This window comes from Podarcis melisellensis (genome assembly GCF_964234715.1).
Source record: "Podarcis melisellensis genome assembly, chromosome: Z".
NCBI classification, from domain to species: domain Eukaryota; kingdom Metazoa; phylum Chordata; class Lepidosauria; order Squamata; family Lacertidae; genus Podarcis; species Podarcis melisellensis.
The window spans coordinates 13,225,605-13,246,237 of NC_138547.1; the positions used below are offsets into that span (position 1 = coordinate 13,225,605).

Genomic DNA, 20,633 nt, shown 5'->3' on the forward strand with positions numbered 1-20,633 from the left:
TGCAACTCCAGAGTCGTCCGCAACTGGACTTAATGGTCAGGGGTCCCTTTACCTTTATCTAGAGGTTATCAAGCTAACAGCCACCAATTACTTTATTGGCTATAAATTTGACCAATCTCCCTTTAAAGGCATCAAACCAGTGGTCGTTGCCAAATCCTGTGTCGGTGAATTCCATAAACTAATTTAGATGTTCGTTGATTTGGGTATGTCTTGAATCTGTTGCCATTAATGTAGTAAAGCATTGCGTAGCAGATGAGGGTCCCTGTACATACTTCTTGTTGGAACTACAGCTGCCAGCATCCCTGGTCATTGGCCATGCTGGCTAGGGCTGTTGGGATTTCACAACATCCACAGAGGGTCACCATTTGGCTACCCCTGTCTACAGAAGCCCTTTGGGCAAGTTTATTGGAAGCTAAAAATGAAAGCAGTGTATCATTTAACTCTTGGTCATTCAATATGTTGTTATGTTGCTTAGCATATAATAAGAGAGGCTTTATTTAAGTAATTTGCCTAAACTCTTCCCTGCAATTAGGACCTTCATGGTCCTAATTGAAATGAAACAGATCCTCTGTAGGGGAAAACTTAAGACTGAAGGTCTATACCTCCATTACCAGTAAGGGAAATATTTTGGACTGATTTCTTTGGCATAATTTCTTTAGAAGGCATGTGCAACCCTTCTTGAGCAGGCTTGGCTTTCAGTCCCTGCATATAAAAATGATACCCACTTTTCTGCTTTAGACTTGTGCAAAAATTGACTTTGGAGGCAACAAAAGAGTAGAATTTAGATAGCCATTTGCTTCAAGTGGTCTTTCTTTTTTTTTTGTAAATTGCTTTTGAGAGTGGGTGGTTCTTTTCATCCAAGATCACTACGTGCCCCAAATGAATAATACTGTGTAAGTAAAGTTAGTAACTTTATAAAGTGAGATGTAAGGTTATTACAGAATTTCTGCATGCAGTCTGTCTTTAGCATGAAGCAAACAAAGTGTGTCCTAGTTTAAATGTCACAGTCAAATGTCTTCCCCAGGTCTATGTTGTGTTTTATGTGTTTTTAACATTTCACTATACACTAAGTCATTTGAAAAGGTGAAAGTCTATAGTAGATGGTAGGTAACTGAGCTATGTGTAAGCAGCGTCCAACCTCTGAATCATCCCTTTACAGGCAAGATGCTCATACTAGAGTACAGGGATGGGAAACCTTTGGGCCCACCAGGTACTGCTGCACAAAAGTTCCCATCATTTCTGACCAGGGGCTGTACTGGTTAGGGCTGATGGGAGCTGGAGTCCCAACATCTGCAAGGCCACAGATTTCCCCACCTCTGCCCTAATGATAGTATCAGTGTGCTCCCAGCTTTAGGAGACCTAAACTTTCATTTTATATAGATGGGAGGAAACCAGTCTCTTCTAGTGTGCCTAATCTTGGCTTATATCTTATGTATAACTGGAAGTAAAACAAAACAGGCAATTTGAATCTTATGTGCATTTAACATGTGATTTCAGCAATATGTGCTTGGCGGCAACTACATTCCAGCCTTTTTCTTCTGCCTGCTTCTGTTTCTCTACTTGCTTCCCGCCATCGGTCCACAAACCCATTTCTGCCCAGGCAAGTACTGCTTGGCATGTTCTGTGAGTGCGGTGCCTTTGGTGGAAGTGTGGTAGCTCTGAGAGTGATGATCTGCAATGTTCTCATGAGAAGTTGCAAGAAAGGCTTTTCATGGGTGTACTTGAAGCCTCCAGCTTCCTCCCACCTCCGAGCCTTCAACTTGCCAGTTGCCCCCTTTGAACAGTCATGGCTTCTCAAGAAATCCTGTGAACCTCAGTTAAGGGTACTGAGAGTTGCTAGGAGACCCCCTTCTCACCTCACAGAGTTACAACTCCCAAAGTTCCCATGCTAAAAGGATTGACTGTTAAACCACTCAGGGAATTGTAGCTATCAGAGGACTAGGGGTTTCCTAACAACTGCAGCACCCATAACAAATTGAAGTTCGCAAGATTCTTTGGGGAAATCATGACTGCTTAAAACAATGCGATATTGCTTTAAACATATGGTGCAGTTGGGGCCTCATTTTACTTGCTAAAGAATTGTGTCGCTGGTGCTGTATACCTCACTGTGCCCAATAAACAATGGTGCCTTTCAATGTATTTTCAGACTTGTCTCTCTCTTCTAGCAAAATATTCTATGGCAGATGTACATTAAATCCAGTTTGAGATTGCCCATCTGATAACATTATATAAGTACAGATGAACAGTCTGTGTATGTAACTAATAAAGCAGAATGTATCGTATAGAAATTATGGATGTGTGTGGAATGTTTCAAAGCACCTAGCAGTACCACGAAGCTAGTGTCTTTACTTTTTTTTAGGCCAGCATCTTTCATGCATTTCGGTGTCAAAACATTTTTTGAACCATGTGCAGGAGATAGATTTTGATGATGCCTCCTTATATATACTGGCCACATTCACAAAACACATTTAAAACACTATTGTTTTAAATAATCATGGCTTCCCTCAAAGAATCCTGAGAACTGATTTGCTAAGAGAGCTGAGAACCCCTTTTCTGCTTCCAGAGTGGTTTATCAATCCCAGGGAACTCTGGGAATTGTAGCTCTGTGAGACTAGTGGGTCTTCTAACAACTCTCAGCACCCTTTGGCAGGAGCAGTGGTTGAGGCAAGAGAGCAGGCAGAGCTCCAGGCAACATGACCACCAGTCAGAAGCATCAGGACTTCGTGGCAGAGCCCATAGGGGACAAGTCTCTTGGTACTTTAGTTGGCATTGGAGATGTACTTGGCAGGAAGCTGGAAGACTAAAACTTTGACAAGGCGTATGTGGTTCTGGGACCGTTCTTAGTGCTGAAGGACAAGGACCTCTTCCGCAAGTGGCTGAAGAACATGTGCATTGCCAACGCCAAGGAATCCAGAGACTGTTATGGCTGCCTGAAGGAATGGTGTGATGCTTTCTTGTGACTGTTGGCCAAAGCCTGGTGGATGCTGTGAGGGCTTTTGTAGTTGAATAGAGATTGTTTCTCCCCATCTCTCTCAGCACCTACTTCTTATAAACCTTCCAGCATCTACACAGGTTGCTGAGGACTATTGCTCCCAACACTGGGGTGGGGTGGAGGGGAGCCATGGCTGCCTTTTAATGTAACTGAATATTTTTTTCTCCAGGGAGAGGACTGAGAAACATCAAATGTTCTAAACATCAAGTAGGTCGTTGTTTTTTACGTGGCTTTAATAGAACCCCCCCTCACTGTTAGGCCACCCAACTCCAGAACCAGACCTGCCTGCTAACAATAATAGAAGTTTCCCTGCTCCTTTTGTTTGAGCTCCAATTAGCACCCGTCAATTCTGAAGACAAAAGATGTTATTAGGATTATTATTTTTGTGATTTCTCTCCAGTGTTTGATCCCCGCTATAATTTTTATGCTACTCAGTTTACTGGCAAGAATCAAAAATCAGCTGTGTTTACTAAAACAACTCTCAGCACCCTTAACAAACTGCAGCTCCCAGAATTCTTTGCAGAAAACCATTAGCGGCTATCACTTGTTCTAATCAATAAACCCAATTAAACTAATGGACCCAACTTAGTCTCGTTCATTAATTTCAGTGGATCTACTCTGAGTAGGACTAGCATTGGCTATAGCCTACTGCTTATGAATGGATCACACAGAATTCAAGCACAAAAGGCAGGAGCAGATTTTATTGCAACCCATGGACTTGTAAGGCAGCCTCTTGTGGCATACTGTTTTGCAGGAAGATTAATTTGTCAGTATGCAGCAGCTTTAGAGAGAATGCCTTCTTCCCAAGACAAAAGGGAGAGGGGGAGATTCTCAAATACTAACACCTCCTGCACCTTTGGAGCATCTCTGTAACAAGTAGATCTTGGTACCTTGTTTCACTCCGCAAATAAAAGCATACTGATCATAACCGTGGTCAACTCCATCTTTGTGTGAGAAAGATGAGGAATATAGTGTGGTTGCCCCCCAAATCAATTTTGCTTCAAAGTCAGACTTTTCGTCCACCTAACTCAGTTCAGTCCACTCTAAAGCAAGCGAAATTCTGCCACTGTCCACCAGACAATGGTGAACTCCTAATTCCTATCAATGTCAGCCAGCCTATTTCAATGGTCAGGGAGGATGAGAGCTATGATTCAGCACCGTCTGGAGGACCACAGCTTCCGCACTCCTTGTCTACTCCAGGGATACAGGCAGGAAATGGTCATTTCCCAGGCTGGCAACTCAGAAGCATTTTTAACTGGCAATGTCAGCAGTTCAGCCTGGGACCTTCTGCATATCCAGTCTGTGCTCTTCCGCTAATAATCTAGGGCCTCTCAGTTGTAAATAAACCCACTCTAAAACCACCTCAAAGTAAAAAAATAAAAATTGCTCAATTTCACTTCTGTTACGGCACCCATCAGCAAGGCTCAAGGTCTCTTTCACAAGTAAAAATGCCCATCTATGTTTATACAATGAAGCATGCAAAGTTAAAAACAAACATTTTATTAAGCACGGCAGCCTAGCAAGGTTGCACAAAAGAAACCATCAAGTAAGAGATCCCATCTTTGTAGGGAAAGCAAGACTTGCTCTGCTTGGAGGAGGAACTCCCATTTAAAACCTAGAGGAGAGAAGCTCAGTCTCTTCTGTTATTTCTAAACAGAGTTTGTTGGGCTTCTGAAACAAATTCCTGCTTTCTTCCGAAGCTCACAGGTACCAGGCACTGCCACTGTCCACCCTTTGGGCTCTAGAACTCAAAGTTCCCAAACTGAGATGAACGGTTGTTTGGTTTGGGCTGGGGTTTGTAGCCGATCCGGTCATGTATCATCTGCTCCCGGCTCTTATGATCAGTGCTGAGTCCCAGCGCACCCTCACCATCGCTGCCTCCCACCACATCCACCTCCTCACGCTTCCTACGACTCTGTGGAAACAAATGGGAAGCATGATTAAAGAAAACTACTCCAGGACAATCACATATGTGCCTCCTCCACCCATGACATGTTTTCTTTTTCAAATATAGCTGCAATGTATCAGATTCTTTGCTTTCAGATTTAAGACACTGCAAGCTGTCAAAAGGTTCTGCCACAGAAAGGGGCCAAAGACCTTTACTTGTGAGTGCAGGGGGCTAACATGAAGGCAACCTCAAGAATCATTTGGCATTTATTATATGTGAAACTTTAATAAAATTTTCTTTAAAAAAAGAGAATCATTTGGCATTTAGATCTGCTACTGCGTACGCACAAACACACCTTCTTGCACAGGAATACAGGTAGCAGTTTTATACCAAAATGGACCATTGTTTCATCTTGCTCAGTATTGTCTACTCTAACAACAATATTGCAGGATTTCAGGCAGGGAGTCTCCCAGCCCCACCTTGGAGACTGAACTTGGGAGCTTCTGCATGCAAAGGAAATGCTTTACAGTTGAGCTTATGATCATCTAACATAGAACACAGGAAGCTGCCTTTTACCAAGTCAGACCATTGGATCCACTTAGCTCAGTATTATCCACCCTGTTTGGCAGCACTTCTCCACAGTTTTAGGCAGGAAGGCTCTTCCAGACTTACCTGGGGATACAGTACTCACAACTGAACCTGGGACCTGCTCAATGCAAAGAAAACCCTTTGCCACTGAGCTGCGACCTTTCCCCAGCCAACAACCTTATATTAAAACAAGCAAATAGCAGCCCTGAGGAGCCAGTGTTCTTTCTCCATACTGTGAATAATTTTATAAGCTTGGTTCTGCAAGTTCCACCCAAGTAAGAACAGTAGGAGGGGGGAATTGCATCCAACCCCAGTGTGTGGCTCTGCCTCACCGCCTGTTTACTATACTAAGTACCCTCCTGAGTGGGATAGAGCAGCCTGGGCAGGGCAGCTCAATAACAAACAGGATGGCTACTCCCCTTGTGAAGAGAAACAGCTTTTTTAAAAAAGAAAAGAGAGCAAGGACAAGAGAATCTCTAAGACATCACCTTGCCAACAAAGGTCCGTATAGTTAAAGCTATGGTTTTCCCAGTAGTGATGTATGGAAGTGAGAGCTGGACCATAAAGAAGGCTGATCCCCGAAGAATTGATGCTTTTGAATTATGGTGCTAGAGGAGACTCTTGGGAGTCCCATGGACTGCAAGAAGATCAAACCTATCCATTCTTAAGGAAATCAGCCCTGAGTGCTCTCTGGAAGCCTGAAGCTGAGGCTCCAATACTTTGGTACTTTGGCCACCTCATGAGAAGAGAAGACTCCCTGGAAAAGACCCTGATGTTGGGAAAGATGGAGGGCACAAGGAGAAGGGAACAACAGAGGACAAGATGGTTGGACAGTGTTCTCGGAGCTACCAGCATGAGTCTGACCAAACTGCGGGAGGCAGTGGAAGACAGGAGTGCCTGGCCTGCTCTCGTCCAAGGGGTCACGAAGAGGCGGACACGACTAAATGACTAACAAAGCATGTGCAGAGCGCGCAAACAACAACACCACCACCGAAGAAAGGTGGGCAAGGAGCGCCTCGCCGTCCCGCAACCAACCAACCGCTCACCCACGCACCTCGAGTTCCTTGCGGGCGCCGTCGAACTCCTCGATGTCGTCCAGCTTCAGTTCAAGCCGCGTCGGTTTCCGCCGCAGCATCTTGCAAGTACTGTACACCTTTCCCCCCCGCGGCTCTCCCGCGCGTGCGCAGCAGCAACCCGCTCTTTTCTTCACCTGCACCTCTAGTTCAGACGCCAACGCCAGAGGCTCGATCCCACCATGCCCCACGTCGCCGGCCAGCAATCCGGAAGGTCTCGCTCCGCATAACCATAGAGCTCCCAGGCAGGCTAGAGCGACCCGCTCTCCGGGATGGAATGGAAAGGCATCATTGGCTGTGGCGCTCCGCGAGGGCGGGGGATGCCGCTGTGCCGGAAGTGTTTGTGGGGAGCCCGTTGTGTGCGATTCCCCCACTACAGAGCTCCGGTCTGAGAGAAGGGGTTGGGAAAGCGCCATGGCTGCGTCGCGGATCGCCGTGGTGAATAAGGCAGGGAGCTTGAAACTGGGATATAATGTGGTTTCTTAGTTTAAAAAACGTGTATCTTTTCATAGAAATGATAAAATGAAAAATCTGTTTGAAATAGACGCCAGTGTCTACTTATTTACTGCAGTGACTAACGTAACATCACGTCGGTAGTAAAAGTTTTTAAGGCGTAACGGATTGTATCCAACTAAAGCTCAATTCAAGGTTGGACTCATTTGAATTAATGAATATGACTCGCTTGCGGCTGTTAATTTCAGTGGTTCTACTCTTTCAGTGGAGCTGAGTTGGGTGCAACTCAACGCTTCGGCTTCTGCAACAAAAGGCAGAATGTTATGCTTTAAGATTTCTAATATTTCTGCTGAGCAGACCCACTGAAATGAATAGACATAACCAATTCAAGCCCCTTAGTTTTACTGGGCCCACTCAGAGCAAGATATGGATACAGCCCTTTGCTTTTAAAGTAGCATGATACTCATGGACTAATATGACTGTTCCTGTGGAATATTTTATGTTAGTCACTGTAATAAATATATTACCAAACAATATAATCCTTAACCGTGTCAGCTCAGAAGAAAGTCCTATTCAGTTCAGTAGGGCTGACTCCCACAGAGGTGGGCTTAGGGTTTTAGCCTTAATGATTAACAGTATGCTGGGATTCAAAACAAAATTGTCTCATGTACTGTTTGATGGGGTGGGGGCTGTCAGATGTGGGCAGATGTCATGAGTCAGGAGTATAGGGGGAGGGGAGCTGGTTGCTGCCTTTTGGCCCTATTCCTTTTCAGCCTCCTTTTCTGCCTCAGTCTGGACTGCTCTCTGCCCCAAGTCTCTTCCTGCTCACTAAAGCCTGTTGCCTCTTCTCCCTCTGACCATGCATCACTGTCCCCCTGGCTCTGAACCTTCTTCCCCAGTTCTCTGCATCAAGCCAGCCTATGACAGCAGGTGGGGGGAAACCCACATTTGCTCTCTTACTTCTCCATGTAGGCTACTGCTGAGTTTCCTTCTTGCAGGGTTCAAAAACAAAGGCTTCAGATGAAGGGGATGCTCCTCCAGCCAAGAAAGCCCCGATTTTCTATGGGAGCTTGGAGGAGAAAGAGCGAGAGCGTCTTCTCAAAGGGGAATCTGGGATGATGGGCAAAGATGCGGTCAAAGCAGCTATTGAGGCTGGCAACATCAATATCACCAGTGGTAAGAGATGGTAATGAGCTGACTGGGAGATGGAAGGAAAAGGATGGAGGGAATAACTGCTAAGTGGGGCTGATAATTTGTTAAGAATGCTTGTAAGCAGGTCGTTTTCAGCAAATGCTCTCAGAGCTCACAGTTCAATACTAAAATTACAATTAAATCAGGAAGTCCTTTAAAACAAATCACACTAAAACATTACACAGCATAATGGAGATTAAACGAGGTGCTGACATAAAACCACATGCTGCAGTAGAACATCTTAAAAGTCTGTGCAAGCAAAGAAGGCATTCACCTGGTGCTGACAGTGCCTGTGCCATTGTGCACCATACTTCCAAGGGTGGTAGGACCTAGAATAGATATTAATGTTTGGGTGGGTTCATGCGGGAACAGGTAATCTGTCAACTAGCCTGGCCCCAACCCATCTGGGGCTTTGTAGGTCAAAATCTGCACTTTGGCTTGAGCTTGGCAATGAACTTTAATCCAGTGTATCTCTTTAGGACAGGCAAAATAGGTTCCACATGACCAGTCCCATTTATTTGCTTTAACTGTAGTTTCCAAGCAATCTTCAAAGATAGCCCCAAGTACAGTGCATTATAGCAATCAGTCCATGGATAAATGTGACCAGGCTATCTTTATCCCAGGGATGCTATCTGTTATACATACAGTGGTACCTCTGGTTACAAACCTAACCTGTTCCGGAGGTCCGTTAGTAACCGGAAACCGCTTGTAACATGAGGCGAGCTTCCGCTAATGGCGCCTCCTGCTGCTGCCGCACCACCAGAGCGTGATTTCTGCCCGCATTCTGGGGCAAAGTTCGCAGCGAGGGGCATCTACTTCTGGGTTAGTGGAGTGCGTAACCCAAAGAATTCGTAAGGGGGACGGTTCGCAACACAAGGTACCACTGTAGTTCTTTATAGGAGAAAGCAAGCAAGAGACAAATCCCTGCCCTGAGGTCTTTATAATCTAAGTCTAGATAGGTGTGGCAAGGAGCAAAACACAAGATGAGAAGGAGTGTCACAGGTGGCAGCAGATCAATGTGGGTACACTCTGCTTAGGTTTCATTTCGGGGGAGGAAATGGTTGTTAGTTAGCTGCTGCCCATCTATGGGTCCTTTTTGTTCCCTCTGGATATAAAAATGTGTACTGCCAGTGGCCATAAGAGATTGTGCTCTCTTAACCCCCCCCCCCAAGCAATACCTTAATTACATTGTGCCTTTGTATGAATTTTGATTTTAAGCCATTTGGGGAGCCACTTTTGGCTGAAAAGAGGGGTGTAGATCAAAGTCTTAAGCCACAGGCCTCACCGATAACATAAGCTTTGACCTGGACACTCAAGGAGCACAGAGAGGTGACACAACATATACCACATATTGTTACTCTTTGCTTGTGGCTTCATTGGAATGAAGCAAACTTACGAAATGAGGGCCAAGTGTTGAGGCTTTGTAGGGTCCTGTTGGGATTGTATTTCCTATAACTTTTGGCTTTCTACTATGATCAGGAGAAGTTTTTGACTTGGAAGAGCACATCAGCGAGCGCCAGGCAGAGGTCCTGGCAGAGTTTGAGCGCCGGAAGCGGGCCAGGCAAATCAATGTTTCCACAGATGACTCTGAGGTCAAGGCCTGCTTACGAGCCCTCGGGGAGCCCATCACACTTTTTGGAGAGGGCCCTGCAGAAAGGAGGGAGAGGTGAGAGAGGATGAAATTGACTTGCTCTCACTTCCTTTTCCAGTTCATTGATGTGACTCATAAAAACAAAGGCAATTTAATCTTTACTTTATTTCTCAACAGGCTACGTAATATTCTGTCTGTGGTTGGCACGGACGCATTGAAGAAGACCAAAAAAGATGATGAGAAGTCCAAGAAATCAAAAGAGGAGGTAATAAATTTTAAAGTGTGTTATGAGTGACAGCAGCTCTGGGGTTTCAAATGGGAGTCTTCACAAACCCTAGGACCTTTTGTATGCACAGCTCACACTTTCCCATTGGGCTCTGACACTTCCCCTTTCCCCTTAGCTCTAAATGTGTGCCCACTATACTAGCCAAGTCTCACAAGAGATTCCCACCCCTTTAATGTTTCCTTTGTCTTAGTATCAGCAAACCTGGTACCACGAAGGACCAAATACTTTGAAGACAGCCAGACTGTGGATCGCCAACTACTCTCTCCCTCGGTAAGGGGCTGGGATTGAGAAATGCTAATGCATACATTGATGAGGCCTTTTATATCAGTTGTCCCTAACTAGAGTGGTGGTGTGGTTGAGAAATGGGGGATTTCAAACCCACCCACCTTCTGCACATGACAGAAGAATTGTCACCATCACAACTTGCAGGCTTCTGCAAGGGTTGAATATGGGCAAGACCTGATTACATTAATTTTTGTGCCCTTCACAGGGCAATGAAGCGATTGGAGGAAGCCCGGCTGCTCAAGGAGGTCCCTGAGGCCACACGGACATCCCAGAAACAGGAGCTGCACAAATCTCTAAGGGTAAGTGGGACCCATCTCTGCTATGACTTAAAAGTTCTGGGCACTGGGCTGCTGCAGCCCAGAAGGCCCCCGAGATGCAGAGGTTCAAATGAGCTTGCAGAAGGCTTCTGTGCCTCTGCTCCTCCTCAGCATAGTTCAATGGTAAATGCTTTGAATGTGGATGATCCCAGGTTGACTCCCTGGCATCTCCATCTCCAAGGACATCTGGACAAGGAAAGATTTCTGCTGGTTGCTTGGAATTCAGCTGCCAGTTCAGAGCATGTAACATTGCACTAAATGGGCCCAACAATTCAGCTCAGTAGAAAACACTACTGGGGGTGAGGTGGGAGAGCAGCCTGGGCAGGAAACGTCATCTCTTTTCTTTTCCATATCAGGGCTATCTCATTTTAGTGAGCCCGTCAGTTCCTCTGGTGGCAAAATATTATCTTTTGTTTTTTTGTTTTTCTTTCAGTCTTTGAATAATTTCTGCAGCCAAATTGGGGACGACCGCCCTATCTCCTATTGCAACTTCAGCCCCAACTCCAAGCTCCTGGCTACAGCTTGCTGGTAAACTTTATTCTGCTTTTCATTATTTCCCTCCCAATCCTGCTAAGTTCTCCTATAGTGCACAGGAGAGGCTGCCTGAGCCGTTGAGGGCAGTCATAGACTCATAAAATTGTAGCGCTGGAAGGGATCCCGAAAGTAATATTGTTCAAGGCCGGCAATTAGCAAGCTCTGGAAGGCTATTGTGGGAGTATTTAGAAAGTGTTAATGCTGTGGGTGCATTTTATCATTTTGTTGAAGGTTGTTTTTAGACTTGCTATCTTCTGTTTTGTTTTTAGACTTGTTATCTTGCAACTGGCGTGTGTGTTGCTATTGAATTTTGCTTGGTGTTTATATGTTTTTGATTTTTTTTTATTCTTAACTTCCTTGATTTGTTTTGTTTGGTTGGTTTTGTTTGTAAAACAGAAAGACAAGGGATTGAAAACATTTTAAGATAAAATAAAATGCCAGTCAGTTTTCCTTCTGCCTTTCCTCTCCCAGGAGCGGCCTCTGTAAACTGTGGTCAGTGCCGGATTGTAATCTCATTCACACTTTGCGAGGTATTGTATCTGTTTCCCACCGTACCCATTGCCAAAGCAACCTTCTTTTCTCTTATCTTCCCTCAAATGACTGGAGCAATTATATGGCTGATTAGGAGCATAAGGCTACGTGGGTGGGAGGCTATGAATTTTGAGAGTGGTGCTGTGCAAACCTCTTCTTCTTTTTTTTCACCTTGGGCTTGGGTGAGATGGCATTCCTTTCTCGAAGACAGCCTGGACTCTAAATATTCAGTGTTGGGAGTCATATCCTGTAGGCCCACTGCTTAGCTGCTGACTAATTCAGGGCTTGGGAACGTCAGGCCTGTGAGCCACATGTGGCCCTCACAGCCTCTCTGGCCCTTGGGACTCTCTTCAACTGCACCAACCCTGCTTAGCACCCTCCTTTAGTGTTTTTACTTAGGTGGAATGTGTCCTTGAATTCTGATCAGGCCTGGAAGGAGCCTAGAAATGGGAGTGTGAAGGCAGGTAGCCTACTGTATAAAGGGAAAAGCTGCATTTGTTCCTCCATCTTCTTTTGCTTTTGGCCCCTCCCACTATTGGCATGCAGCCATCCTCCATTCAGGCCAGCCAGAGTCATTTTCAGAATTCAAGGATGCAATCCAGGCTGGCAGAAGACACTCAATAAGGGCGTGAAGCAGGGACAGTGAAGTGTGTGGCCTGAGGGGAAAGAGTGAATTAGTGTGGGGAGAGTGCCAAGGGACCAAAGTGGAAGGTCTTGAGAGCCACGTTTGGCTTACAGGGCCAAGCTTCCCCACCCCTGCTTTAGCACAAAAACTAAATTTGGAGTGATTCCCAAAGAGTCTCTTCGGAGCAATAGGAAGAGGCCCAGACAGAGGAAGCAAGCTTTAAATTGGCTGGCTCTCAAACTGTCTGTCTGTCTTGTCTGTTCCCAAGGGCACAACACCAACGTTGGAGCCATTGTCTTTCACCCCAAGGCAACTATCTCCCTGGACAAGAAGGACGTTAACCTGGCTTCATGCGCAGCGGATGGCTCTGTCAAACTCTGGAGTCTTGAAAGGTACGCCTGGGCCCAGAAAAAGGAGTTACTTTCCCTTCCTTATTTTATTGGCTGCTGCGGGTGGTAGAGAAAAATATTAAAGCAGCCCAGAGAATGGTTTCCTGTTTAACTTCCTTCTGCAACAAACAAAAAGCTAACACAAGTGACTGAGGCAGGGGCATGACCACACCATACTTTTAAAGCACGTGGTTCCCCCCCAAAGAATCCTGGGAGCTGTAGTTTGTTACAAGTGCTGGGAATTATAGTCCGGTGTGGGTGAACTATAGTTCCCAGAGTTATTTTGCCATGGGTGCTTTTGGGCAGTGTTTCCCAACCGGTGTTCCGCGGCACGCTAGTGTGCCACGAGACGTTGCCTGGTGTGCCGTGGGAGGGAGGCGGGCGAGTCGGGCGGCGAGAGGCGGGGCGGCGGCGGCGAGCACACGCGGGGCGGCGAGCGAGCTCCCTCCCACATCCCATCGCCGCTCGCTTCGGCCGGCCTACTGGGCTGTCGCAGGCGGAAGGCCTGCGCATGCGCGAGGTTTTCGCGCCTTCGGGATTCCCTTCACGTCTTCCTCCTCCCGGGTCCTTGAGAGCGCGGGAAGCGGCAGCGCGAGACCGGCGTTGAGACAAAAACGCAAAGTTCCATTCAGGGCTCCCCTTTTGCCACGTCGTCTCACAGTTTGGAAGATAGCAGCTCTCCAAATTAATAGTCCTCTTTGAATTGGCGGGGCCTGAGCGTTCCACCAATTTAGGCCTCCTGCCGGGATGTGATATGGCTCCACCTTCCTCAAGGTGGTTCTCCTTTTAAATATTTTCCACCCTGTCACCATGAGGACTAGCAACTTCTTTTCGTAAAATATAAAATCGCTGCTCCTTGCTCTCGTGAGACTGTGTGTTTTAATTCGCAAAGGGTGTTCCGTGTACATTTGTGCGAGCTGTGCTGTAAAAAAAGGGGTCTGTATCCGTTTGTCAGTGGCAATTGGATGGCCGGATACTGCAGTGATGGAAAAGTTTTTGAAAAGAAAAGAACTGGACTCTGAACAAAATTTGGAATTATAAAATTCCAAAATTATAAAATACTATCTTTGTGTTTATTTGATTCCTATTAAAGAGAGTTACTTTATATATAGTCAATATAGGCACAGAGTTAATTTTTTAAACATTTTCTAATGGTGGTGTGCCTCGAGATTTTTTTCATGAAACAAGTGTGCCTTTGCCCAAAAAAGGTTGGAAAACACTGCTTTTGGGGCCTGATCCAGCAGTGCTCCTCTCTCCTTATAATGAGGCTTCTTTTCTGTGTTACTGTTTCTAAAGCTTTATAGAGACACGAGTTTGCTTGGCTTATTGGTTGTGCCCCCGGCCCAAACTGTGTGGTGGTGCGGGGGTTTCCCATTTCTCCCCCATGTCATACTTGTCTTACATTTTACACCTCTTGTCTTGCTATGTCCCCTGTTAATAGCACCCAGACAAGCTGGGTTTGTTCCAACAGTCAAGGCACTGTGACTCTTGGGGAAGGCCGTTGATTTTGTCAGTGCCTTATCCAAGGAAACAGAGAGAGAGAGCAGATTCTTTAATTGGGCCTCAGGGAAGAGGTTTATTTCTGCCAAATACTGTTGCTGTGGGCAGAAGCATCAGTGGCGGTAAATTCACACTCCTTCTGTCAGTCTTGGGTGCCTGTGAGGTCATAGAATCATATAATTGTCAAGTTGGAGGGGACCACGAGGCTCATTGAATCCAGGCCCCTGCAATGCAGGAATCTTTTGCTCAAACTCATATTTAGTGATAGATTTTCTCCCACCTGTTGAACTCGAGACCCTCTTTTGCAGGAGTGAGGGACCTGTGGCCCATGGGCCTGACTGGGCCTGGCAGGGAACCTGATATGGCCCATAGGGCCATTTTTGCCAAGCCGCACCTGCCCCACCCCTGACATCTTGTATAATATGGGGCAGGTAAAGACACGGCCACAAAAGGGACAAGTTTTAAAATATGTTGTTCTGGGTCCACTCTGTGGCTTGTTATATTGATGTCAAATTCAAACCCCACTGGGTTAGGCTTCCTTCTGGAGTTCCCTGAGTTCCTTCACCTTTTATTTAAGAAAGTCAGGGTTGCGTGTTCAGGACTGGATCATTCCAGCAGCAAGGGGCTCAATCAAACTGAAGATAGCAGCTACAGTAAGTGGAGCTGGTCTAGTAACTCTGATACTTGAGGAAGTATTAAGATTCCCCCCTGCCAATGAGGTCACTGTTTCACCATCCGGTCGCTTTATTTTGGAACACAGGATTGTAGACGCATTGAAATGCATGGATATGGTTAACCTAGGTTCAGTAATTTCACTGGGTCTGCTCTGAAAGGAACTTAATTGAATACAATCCCATAGGAAGCTGCTTTATAGCAAGCCAGACTAATTGCCTCTCAAGACCACTGTTGTCTGCTCTGACAGGCAGTGGCTCTCCACAGTTTCAGGTGGGAGGATTTCCCAGCTGTACTTTGAGACCCCAGGGATTGAATCTGGGATTCTTTTGCCTGCAGAGTTTGTCTACCACTGAGCCACAACTGCTCTGCTTGAGCAGTCAGGGTTTTCCCTTCTGTTTTGACTGCCCTTTGACCCCCCTGGTTGAATTTCAGTGTATATCATTTTAACGGTTTTCCAAATCCAATATTCTTATAAAATTAACTTAATCACTTAGCATCTTTCTTCCTTCCCAATTCAGCATTAAACATATTGATTCATCACATTACATATTTAAATCCTAAGCCTATCTGATATTTGCAAGTTTTTCCAATTAAGTTAACTTAACATATTTAACTAAATAGTCTTTAAATTTTGTCCATTCCTCCTGGTAATCCCCCTCCTTCTGGTCACGGACTCTTCCAGTCAGGTCTGCTAGCTCCGAAAAGTCCATCATCTTCATCTGCCAATCTTCCACTGTTGGTACTTATTGTGTTTTCCAAACTGCCTCTTTATTTTAGTCTCACTTATGGGACAGCCAGCACCATCAAGAATTTGTCATGAGATGTTGTGTTTCTTTCAGTGATGAACCAGTGGCTGACATCGAGGGACACACAGTGAGAGTAGCCCGGGTGGCATGGCATCCCTCTGGCAGGTTTCTGGGCACCACCTGGTAAGTCAGAGGAGGGGGTGCAGCCCAAAGGGCCACACGTGGCACCTGGTCTAATTTCTTGTGGGTAGCAAGGAGGAGAATAAATAGGGAAATTATGTGATGGAGAGGGAGGAAGAGCAGAGAGCGGCAGAAAGGAAGAAAAGGGAGTGCCTTCCATTGTTAGTAGTCTCGCCACCACTGGCAATGCCGCCGCCATTGGTTACCTTCGAAAGAATTCTGCCTTTGATAGAAAAACAGTTGTTATCATCCCCTTGTGATATGTTACTTCTTTCCACTCAGCCCATCACTCATTACACAAGATGGAAAGGGAGAGGTCAGAATGGGAGGGAGCTGCAGTTGAAGATCCCAATACTTCCTCAGTGAGATTGGCAACTGAGCAGGGAATTGAATTATGTGTCCTAAATGCTACACATATCCCTGTATCAGTTGGCTGATCATCTAAGTTTGTGGGGGCCAGGGGCAGATTAGATTAATTCCATGGTCTCAGCTTGGAGTGGAGATAGGATAGACAATCCAGCCACCTGCTTGAACTTCAGGGAGGGGACCTGTTGGGGCCTTGTGAGATATTCACGTGGGTCTTTGTCTCTTCTCCACCTCCCCACCCCCTGCAGCTATGACCACTCTTGGCGCCTGTGGGACCTGGAGGCTCAGGAGGAGATCTTGCACCAGGAGGGGCACAGCAAAGGAGTTTACGACATCGCCTTCCATGTTGACGGCTCCCTTTCTGCCACTGGGTAAATCTACATGCAAGTGCAAGTCCTAACCCTCCTTGGGGGTCTCACTGAGCGAGTATCAGCCAGTCAGTAATGGTGCTCATTCTTGCTAGTTCTAAAATGCCAGAAAAGAGAGAGAACTGGTTGGGATTCTACCTTCAGAAGATTCCACTCAAGTCTTCACTCCTGCAGCTAAAAAGTCACAGGGTGGAAATTCTAATGAGGGAGGGGCCATAGCTTCAATAAGAGTGTCTGCTCTGCATTTAGAAAGTCACAGCTTCAATCCCCCAATAGTTATCTCCCTGTCTATAATCCTGGAGAGCAGCTGCCAGTCAGTGTAGACACTACTGAATTAGATGGACCAATGTTTTGACTGTATTCCTGAGTTTATACTACTCATTAAAATAAAAGTTTCAACTGTTTAGGGTAATATTAACATTTGCCCCATCATTGTTCCAAATCCTCAAATTCTGATCTGGGCAGCTCTTGCTTTAGCTTGTTTGTAATTGAGTCGATCCTTCATTGCCATATAACTATGCTTTGGAACTCCCTGCCTATTGACATTAAGCAAGCTACAGTGGTACCTCTGGTTACCTACTTAATTCGTTCCGGAGGTCCGTTCTTAACCTGAAACTGTTCTTAACCTGAAGCACCACTTTAGCTAATGGGGCCTCCTACTGCTGCCGCACCACCAGAGCACAATTTCTGTTCTCATCCTGAAGCAAAGTTCTTAATCTGAAGCACTATTTCTGGGTTAGCGGAGTCTGTAACCTGAAGCGTATGTAACCTGAAGCATATGTAACCTGAGGTACCACTGTTTATAGTTCTAGGCGCCTGCTGGATCCTTTTTTTTTGGACAAGCCTACCCAGGTGCATAATTTAGTTACTTTGTTTTTAAAGTTCTACTTATTTTTATGCGTGTTTATAATGCCAATGGCTTTTATGTATATTTTTGCTTTTTAATTGTTTTGCAGATTTTAGCTATGTTTCACCTACAGTTTTCATACTCCTCGTAGATAACTTTTTGATTTAAGTGCATTATAAATATTCTAAATCTATACAAACAAAGTGTGCTAATTAGACTTTGCTACATGTAATTTGCCAGGTAGGTCAGATCTGGGTTCTGCTTGCAGAACCTTGGATCTGCAGACAGGAGGTGGTAGTAACATGGGAGGCAATCCGAGCTGCATTGCAGAAAGGCTTTGCTCCAGTTTAACAACAGTGGTTCACAGAAGCTCCTTTGGCTCCTGTTTAGTGATGTTAAGAGGCATCCAGCCTAGGTGACAACTAAAGAGGAAAGAAGATCCTAAGATGGCTTTAAGTGAAGCCACTTATTCAAAGTGGAAGCACGGGAAGGGGTTTGTGTGAGAAAAATATTGTTTGACATTTTCCTCTTCCTTTCAGTGGCCTTGATGCATTTGGCCGCGTGTGGGATCTGCGCACGGGGCGTTGTATCATGTTTTTGGAGGGTCATCTCAAGGAGATCTATGGGATCAACTTTTCCCCTAACGGGTAAGAACCAATTTGCCATCCCCTCTTGGGGTGCAGGTCTTAATATTGACACACAGACAACTAACTTCTGCTCGGAGTAGATTAATTGAAATTAATGGAACTAATTTAGTCTGCATGCACACTATACATTCAAAGCACATTTCCCACCCCAAATCATCCTGGGAACTTTAGTTTCCCCCTCACAGAGCTTATAATTTCCTATACCCTTAGTAAACTACAGTTCCCAGGATTCTTTGGCAAAAGCCATGTGCTTTAAATGTATGATGGGTGCATAGCCTTCCCCCCTCCCTCAATATATTTTATTAAAGCTTTTTCATAATCATGTAGGACTATGAATAGGGCTGAAGCTGGGAGCAACCCCCTTGCACGCAAACCCGAATTCCTCCTCTTCCGTACTTCTCATAGGTACCACATTGCCACTGGCAGCGGTGACAACACCTGTAAAGTGTGGGATCTCCGCCAGAGAAAGTGCATCTACACCATCCCTGCCCATCAGAACCTGGTGACCGGAGTGAAGTTTGAACGTAAGTCTCTGCAGCTGCTATGGCCTTTCCCCAGAAACTGAAGATATATAATGGGCTGAAAAGTACCTTGTCTAAGTGCAACATAGATTCCCAAGACATGGATATATACCGCTCCCCACCCTCCCCAAATACCCTGGCTCTTGAGAATAGCCTGTATGCTCTGTCACTCGCCCTCCCTCTTCCTGCATCCCCCTGTTCCCTGCTTATGGTTGGCTTCTGGGTAAGGTTTTGGGGAAACTGGTAGCACTCTGGAAGTAGTTGGACTCCCAACTCCATCAGCCCTAGCCAGCATAGCTAATGGTCATGGACTATGGGAGTTGTAGTTCCTCACCCCTGCTGTAAGTTGTGAATCTCTATATTGCCTCCTTAGTCCTCCTCCTCACTTCCTGTTATTTTTCTCTTTCCCGCCACCCAGCAAATCATGGCAACTTCCTGCTTACTGGAGCTTACGACAACACAGCCAAGGTCTGGACTCACCCAGGCTCATCCCCGCTGAAAACCTTGGCAGGACACGAGGGCAAAGTCATGGGCTTGGACATCTCCCTGGACGGACAGCTGATCGCCACATGCTCTTATGACAGGACTTTCAAGCTTTGGATGGCAGAGTAGGGGGAAGGAGCATTTCTGCCGGATCCACAGCCAAGGAAGGCAGCCTGCTGTGACTCCCTGGGCCTCCGCCACAGATCAGGGCATGGCTTGATGCGCTTCTGGGATACTGCCCCCTCCTCACACCTGCACACCCTCTGTTCAGGCCAAGCTGAGTTTGAGAACGCCTTTCCTATTGCATTTTACTGTAGTTGTGTACTCTCCCCTCCCTTCCCTGTGGAACAGGCTTGCATTGATCTAACACCACCAACCTTTAGGAATACCAATGGTGCTAACAGAGCTGGTAGGGTGGGTTGTTCTGGTTGTTATTTGGGAGTGGGGTCACAGCTTCTTCTCACTCGGACAGAGACTTTTCTTGAAAAACGACACCCTAACATTAAAGCAAAGTGGCTGCTTGAAAATGGTGAAGCCTGTGTGGGTTGTGTTTTTGACACATTGTTTCTTGAGCCAAACAGCCTCTGGTGATGGGGTGCCTCCCCTGCCCCACCCCTCGGTGATCTGCTTTCCTATTATCACTCCTGCATTCATGGACTCATCAAGTTGGTAGGGACCTTAAAGATCATTAGCCCGGGAATGGTGAAACCACAGGCCCCCTAAGCCAGATGTGGCCCTCCAGGCTTCCCTGCCTGGCCCTCAGGACTCTCCCCCGGCCACCCCCCCCCCGCAAACCATGTTTCACATCCTCCCTGAGAGTTTTTGCCTGGCAGGAATGTGTCCTTTCACTCTGATAATACTTCTTGCTTGCCTAGATGGAGGAGATGGAAGGGCGTGTGTGGATATGGAAACTGGCCTGCTGCACAGAGGTAACATTTACATTAGCTGCCCCACTCACTTTTGCCTCACCCCACCTACCACCAGCATGTGGCGCTCAGAAGGTTGCTCAGAACGGAATGAGGTAATTTCCATATTTTTTGTCCTATAGGACGCACTTTTTCCCCTCCAAAAATGAAGGGGAAATGTGTGTGCGTCCTATGGGGCGAATGCAGGCTTTGCAGACCTCTCCGCAAGCATTGGGAGCGCTCCCGCTGTTTGCGGAGAGTTGCCTGCATGCTGAAGCCTGCACGCGCTGAGCTCAGCGCATCCAGACTTCGTGGACCTCTCCGCAAGCAGCGGGAGCCAGCGCTGGGCTCCCACGGCTTGCAGAGAACTGCCTGTTTGGGGGCTGGGGTCGGGGGAAGCTCGGGTGGGCCTCCCGCGCCTGGGGGGGAAAAATAATTTTCCCTTTATTTCCCCCCAAAAAAACTAGGTGCGCCTTATGGAACGGTGCATCCCATAGGGCGAAAAATATGGTAGGTTGGGGGAAAAGATCTTCCACCCCTGAATTGTCATTTCCTTGTAGGGAAAGGCTCTGCAGCCGCCCCACTAATGTTCATTTTGTGTGTCCCTTTCCCAATCCACCTTGTCCTTGCTAAACCTACCTCCTTGCAAGAT

General features: G+C 46.3%; 2 protein-coding genes and 1 pseudogene across 4 annotated transcripts; 2 read left to right on the forward strand and 1 right to left on the reverse strand.

Moving 5' to 3' along the window:
* Positions 1–2,444: 2,444 nt before the first annotated feature.
* On the forward strand, positions 2,445–3,920 carry LOC309361547 (barrier-to-autointegration factor pseudogene; annotated as a pseudogene). Its single transcript has one exon. The product of its transcript is annotated as a barrier-to-autointegration factor pseudogene (transcript).
* A 556-nt stretch (positions 3,921–4,476) lies between these two features.
* Positions 4,477–6,765, reverse strand: CDC26 (cell division cycle 26). The gene is made up of 2 exons (XM_081896662.1): positions 6,523–6,765; positions 4,477–4,907 (listed from the first exon to the last, which is right to left on the reverse strand). The coding sequence occupies exons 1-2, from the start codon at positions 6,601–6,603 to the stop codon at positions 4,734–4,736; spliced, it is 255 nt and encodes an 84-aa protein (XP_081752788.1). The 5' UTR covers positions 6,604–6,765; the 3' UTR covers positions 4,477–4,733.
* An 89-nt stretch (positions 6,766–6,854) lies between these two features.
* On the forward strand, positions 6,855–19,610 carry PRPF4 (pre-mRNA splicing tri-snRNP complex factor PRPF4). 2 transcript variants are annotated; one of them, XM_081896496.1, is made up of 14 exons: positions 6,855–6,988; positions 7,993–8,170; positions 9,665–9,851; positions 9,954–10,041; positions 10,253–10,332; positions 10,553–10,646; positions 11,098–11,192; positions 11,670–11,728; positions 12,623–12,746; positions 15,758–15,847; positions 16,459–16,581; positions 17,965–18,072; positions 18,478–18,596; positions 19,012–19,610. In XM_081896496.1, the coding sequence occupies exons 1-14, from the start codon at positions 6,956–6,958 to the stop codon at positions 19,203–19,205; spliced, it is 1,572 nt and encodes a 523-aa protein (XP_081752622.1). In that variant the 5' UTR covers positions 6,855–6,955; the 3' UTR covers positions 19,206–19,610. The 2 variants fall into 2 exon arrangements, with proteins under 2 accessions (XP_081752622.1, XP_081752623.1); XM_081896497.1 differs by having other exon boundaries at positions 6,879–6,979.
* Positions 19,611–20,633: the final 1,023 nt, after the last annotated feature.